Here is a 6,000-nt window from a genome sequence, read left to right on the forward strand (position 1 = left end):
AGAAGGAAAAAGCGGGAAGGGTAAGTGGTTATATGTGTCACACACATCGGCTTCTGAAGCTTGTTAGGTTAATCAGCTTCGGCGCCACTGTTGTATTCATAGAGCATGTGTTTCTTGCTTGGAGATTTGTGGATGTTGCCAAGCTACTACAAGATACTCTTTTCCATGAAACCTTTGTTAACTATTTCTAATGATTTACTATACAAAAATATATATATTTCTTGTAGGAGTTAGTGGGATGAGTATTTGAAGAGGCTTTTGCTAAAGTAGATGCGTAGGATGTTGTCCTTGTAAGAACCATATTGGTGATTGGCACCATATGCTCTTCTGTTACAGTAGTTTGGCCTTTGAGCTGTAACTTGATCAGGACTTCAAATGCTCGTAAACAGGATATCATAATGTTGGGTCAGAAGTTATAATTTGAGAGAAAAATGGAAAAAGAACTGCTTATATCGTATTAGCTTGAAATACAATGTTTCGATCGGAGTAGAGAGGAACGTAATTGGTTTTGTCCCAGCTGGTCACGAAGTACGGTGGTGCACTCGGAAAATGAAGTCATATTTGAACAGACTAGGAGTGCCAAACCTTGTGAATCCATTGAAATGTTAAATTTCCTTTCAAATAATCGTTACATTAATCACACGCAACTCAAAAGAAAGAAATTGAAAAAAGGAAAGTGAGGTCCAATCGTGAATTGGAAAGGGTTGAATGAGTTTTGGACCACAGTCCATACGTGTCAATTTAATAATTGTGGTGCCTATGTTAATATGTGAGAAAGCAAAAGCATGTGTGGAAGCACTTGGGCCATGCGGTAGTTATTTTCTAGAATTAATGTTTACTTTGACTCCCCAAAATCAATCTACAAGAGAAGCAAAGGATCAAAACCCAGATTTCAACTCATACTTGATTACAATTTCACATGTTTCAGAATATCCCTATTTACCTCCATAATAAATTTTGGTTTGAATGAACCGGTCTTTTGCTATAAATAATGAAGGTCGCTGTTTCTTAATTTGCTTTATACAAGTGCTCATCCTCATCATCATTATTTCGTGAAAAGGAGCAAGCAATGATGTGGGTTGAAAAAAGAGCTCTCCTTGTTACATTTAAAAAAAATATAATATTTGGACTTATGTGTGCATCAAGTATCAAATTTCTCGACTACTACTAATATTTAATCCTTTAGCTCCGTATTGATCTAGAAAGAGACTAGAGTTTGGATCTACTTCATTGAATATCAATACTTAATTTATAGAAATAAATAGTAATCTGAAAAAGTCAGTTAATGTTGGAATTGAGAATTCTGAGATTTTTTGTTTCTCTATTTCTCAACCAAAATAAGGGTAGGGATTATGAACATCGGAGAGAGAACAAAGAAAAACACTTGTTGTATCAGTCAAGTAATTGCCTCTTAGGATTGATGATTGATGTGATTGAAAGAATATAATAATAATTAATAATAAAGAAAGATAAGGCAAGTTATTATTCAATCATGCATCATTACATATTGAGAAGCCAAGGGAAAAATGTAGGTTAAAAATCCCATTGCCAATCATTATGAATAATTTACTCAAAAACAAAATTAATCTAATTAACTCTACATTATCTCATCCTCTCTTATCTCTTATCTGCAGTGGAGAGGGAAAAAAAGAAAAACGATAAAAAAATAATAATAAAGAACTGGGAATATTTTTGGTTTTATGGAATCAATGATTTGCAAATCCAAAATAATTTATTCAGCCAGTAATGAAATTCTCAATTCTCGTCTCCATCCAGGAGCATTTCTTGCTGTCGGCACTCTTGACTGCAAAAAGCTTTCTCACCTCTGCATATAAATCAAATTATGCATTTTAAGTGACTTCCAACCTAATAGAATCAAAATTTTTATCAGGCAAAAAATAAACTGAACCTGTAAATGTAAATGTCAATTTTCTGTTGAAGATTCTTCTTGCATGTGTGACAAAAGCTGAGGAAATTCTCTGGTTCTGGTTTGGGCTTCTTATCCAATACACTGCAGTAGTTCTCCACAACGCAGTTGTCAAATATATGGGTGGTTCTGGGATTAGGACCGTGAGATATGACGCATGTATAATCCTCAGACATCTCCATTTCCCTAACGGGCAGGCATCCATTGAAGACCCGAGGAGAATCCTTCATATGGATACCGTAATTGGGAGAGGCAAATGCAGGTGTCAAATGTGAATTCCTGGTCTTGATTCCAAAATCAGTGGGAGAAGTAGTTGGAGAGACTAAGGAAGGTGGGAGTATTGGTGGAATCTGAACTCTGAGCTCGGTCCCAAACAAGACCTTTTTCTTATTACTTGCCTCGCAGCAACTCTTATCTTCAGTTTGGTTATTGTTAAGGAATGTATCAACTATAGCAAGAGCAATACCTTTTGGTTCTGAGTTTGCAGGTGAGGTGTGTGTGTTATTAGGCGAGAAGGGTTTTGAGGATTTGGGATGGTTTCTGTCCAAGGCAAAGGGGTTACCAAAAGGAAAGAAGGGTTTGTTGTCAAGGATCGAAGTAGGGCTCTTGAGAGATTCAGTGTCGGGAAAGGCTTTTGAAGTGAAAGCTTTAAATCGTGGAGAATCGAAGAAAGATGGGTTTGGTTTAGTGCAATTCTGGGCAGGGGATGCTTGAGAGCTGTGATCAGCCATTAAAGTTTGCTTGCTGGTCACTGCTCTGGACCTATTCCTCAGCATACCTACCTATCCTCTTTTTATTAGATGGATATCAGGATCAGACCCCGCCAAATTTCTAATAACTGCAAAAACAAGGAAAGAATCAGATTAATTAAGAATAAGGAACAAGAAATTGAAAGGAAAGAGAGGGGAAAGTCAGAAAAAAGGCAGCAACTCACCTGGAAATGATTAATATCACTCACACCACCATGAATTGCTGGCCTGCTTGAGCTAATCACGAAAAAGAAAAAGAAAAACACCAAAGCATTTTTTCTTTTTTTTAATTATAGTTTTTTATTATTTCAAGATTCAGAAACGCATACTCTGGGAAATTGAAATGCTTTCTAAATCTCTGTAGCCTCCATGGCAGAACATTAAAAAAGAAACAAATAAATAAAAATCCGGTTTCCCTATTTCTCTTGTTTTTTTTCCTTCGATCAACTGCCTCAACAAGGACAAGACTCGATACCCATCATAATAACTCGCATGCAAAGCACATGATCAAGAGCAGGCACGAACAACTGCTCCGCCATTTGTTTTTTCCCCCTTCTTTTACTGCAAAAGAAGTAGTACCTATCTAAAGTCTGAGAGTTTCAGGCAAATATGGTATAAATGTTTGCTACTTCCAAAACCATCATCACTCTCAAGTAAAATCAAATATTAAAAAGATAAAGCTTTCACTACTCTCTCTCTCTCTCTCTCACTCTGATGTTTGGGACTTAATACTTTTCTGTTAGTGGGCTCTCGTTATTTAGATCGATTTAACTGTGCCAATCTATTTTCCATTCAGTTTTTTTCAGCCCTGCAAAACTTTGCAAAAGAGAGAAAAGGTAGAACCCAAAAAGACGAGCAAACTAAAGAAAAGTGAAGCTTAAGCAGGTAAGAGTTTCGTTGTTGGGTGTGCGTTTTAAAGAGAATGATAGAAGAGAGGCGTATGCATGCGAAATAGTGGGTTCTTACTTCTTACAGTAAAAGTATGACAAACGTCCAGCAATAATTTCTCCTTTTTTTTTTTAATTTTATGTTGCAAAAAAACTGAAGTGAGTTTTGTCCGTTGGTGGATAGAATTTCGAGGTCCAGATTTCAATGGTAATTTGTCCTGACTTTCTTGGTCTGTTGTCAATCTTTCACAGTTCTCTGCAGCAGGTTTTCGAATTGAGAAATGAACGTATGCACTCTCAAAGGAATAATCATTATTTCACGGCTGAGCACAAAATAACTTTACCTTGTACCGCTTTTCAGTATTTACAGTACCTTTTTTTTACCTTGCATCAAATTCAAGCCTACAGTTGCCATGCCAAAAGGTCATTTTCATGCATGAAGATGTAACCTAGTAAAAGAAAAACAACGACAATTTTCAAGGATGAAAATGTGGCTCACACCTTCAATCGTTAAGCTTTTATTTAATTAGATAGATTAAAACGTGATGAACCATGGGATTTATAGTTTTGGTTATCTAGCACCAAAATCAGACTGTTTTCTCTTCAATGCCCCCCCCCCTCCCTTTTTTTATTTTGTAAATATCACTTGGGTTTTTGAAGTTCTGATAAAAGACCCAAACCACTTTCACAGTTCAAGTTACCCAAATTTAGGTTAGATTTATAAAATTTTGACTTTTTCAAATGTTATGGATAGCAGCAGTTAATTCACTGTTCCAATTGGTGTCTAAACTTGAAAGGGTATTTATCGACTCTAACCCTTTAATATCATACGTAGTTTTGTCGCATTCGTTCTCGACTTTCTCTGGCGTATTTACTCTACACTGATCACTTTGTCTAAACTCTGACGCAAATTAAAGCAGAGCAGTGTTGGTGTGGGAGGGCAAGAAATGGGACTTGAAACGGCACTTTGCTTAACCATGTAATCAAAAGGTCCATGTGTCATTGTCCTCTAATCTAATGCATTCATTGGTGGGTCCAACTCCAATCCAAGTACCTTAGTTTACTCGATCTTGCCTATAATAATGTTATTAAATTTAATCTTCATGTTGATTACCCCTGTTTGCAAATAAGCATAGGCCCGGAGATGTAGGGTTCCTGGTTCTGCACGCGGCAAGGAATGAGACCATCCTTGAATCAAAACCCCAATAATTGGGGCAGGGAAGATTGCCATTCAATTGCAATTAATTCTCGATCCCCATATAAGATTGATCCTCCTAATCCTAAGCTAGGAATCCAGACAAATGATGATAAGTTATTTATATAGAAATCAAAAACCATAGCTTAATAAATGTTTCAATAACTCTAGGATAAGAATAGGATAATCGATTTATAGAGTAAAAAGTGAATTAGAAGAAGATACTGTATAATAAATATCCAAAGGACGTAACCTAGGAGCACAGGTTTTACTCTTGAACAAGAAGCAACAATGGTTAATGTTGAGAAACGACAAATGGCAAGTGTAAAGGCTGGTCCTTAACCTAAGAACACACCTAGGCCCGCAGTTTTACCGATCAACAATTCAGCATCAAACAAATTAACAGGGACCCACCAATTATGTTTAATTTTTTGTCTGATTGGGTCCATTAGCCCCGTTTGAATGTAACCCTATCATCATATCATCAATAAATCATGCTAAAATGTAAATAATTATGCATCAAATATTTTATGAGAAGTGGGACCTAGCTTACGAGGGCTGATTTGAACCGTGGGCCGAATTTCTTAATGGGTTTCAAATTAGGGGAGTCATGGAAAAAATGATGAGCAGATGGGGTATGTATGAATGGGTCCAACTATCCTTTTCACCATAATTAATAACATTTAACTCTAAATCAATCCATAAAATTAAAACAATTACGTATACAATTGTTTCTAGATTTGTGTACGTGTTTATTTATCTGAATACGTGCATGAATGAAAAATTACGTTATATTAACAAAATTACATCAAAGTTGTCAAATTATATCCAAGATTATGATCACTATGTCAAATCCTATCAAATGTTACAAAATGTATATCCTTATTATTACCCAAATATTTCATCACTACCACATTAATGATTATCACATCTATATAAAATCATTTCAGCACTTTTTCCTTCTCAGATTTTATTTCTTATCTTTACTTATATCTTCATATTTCGATTATTGTCAAAGTAAATATAGTATTTTGTTTTTGTGCGTGTTTCACTTATATTCATTAAAAATATTATTTTTCTACTCATAATCAATTTGGAATTTTTATTTTAAAAATATGTTCACAAACATGATTAAAAAGGTAAGATGTGAGATATATAAAAAATGGAATGCATAAACCCATATATAAACACAACAATTACTTAATATTTAATTTGTAAAATAAAGTAATCATCAATTGGGAA

General features: G+C 35.1%; 1 protein-coding gene across 1 annotated transcript; it reads right to left on the reverse strand.

The window, feature by feature from the left end:
* Positions 1-1,453: 1,453 nt before the first annotated feature.
* Positions 1,454-3,680, reverse strand: LOC108473929 (FCS-Like Zinc finger 8-like). The gene is made up of 3 exons (XM_017775753.2): positions 2,862-3,680; positions 1,910-2,765; positions 1,454-1,825 (listed from the first exon to the last, which is right to left on the reverse strand). The coding sequence occupies exons 2-3, from the start codon at positions 2,701-2,703 to the stop codon at positions 1,756-1,758; spliced, it is 864 nt and encodes a 287-aa protein (XP_017631242.1). The 5' UTR covers positions 2,704-2,765; positions 2,862-3,680; the 3' UTR covers positions 1,454-1,755.
* Between the last annotated feature and the right edge of the window lie 2,320 nt (positions 3,681-6,000).

The sequence above is a fragment of the Gossypium arboreum genome, chromosome 11 (assembly GCF_025698485.1).
Source record: "Gossypium arboreum isolate Shixiya-1 chromosome 11, ASM2569848v2, whole genome shotgun sequence".
Lineage (NCBI taxonomy): Eukaryota > Viridiplantae > Streptophyta > Magnoliopsida > Malvales > Malvaceae > Gossypium > Gossypium arboreum.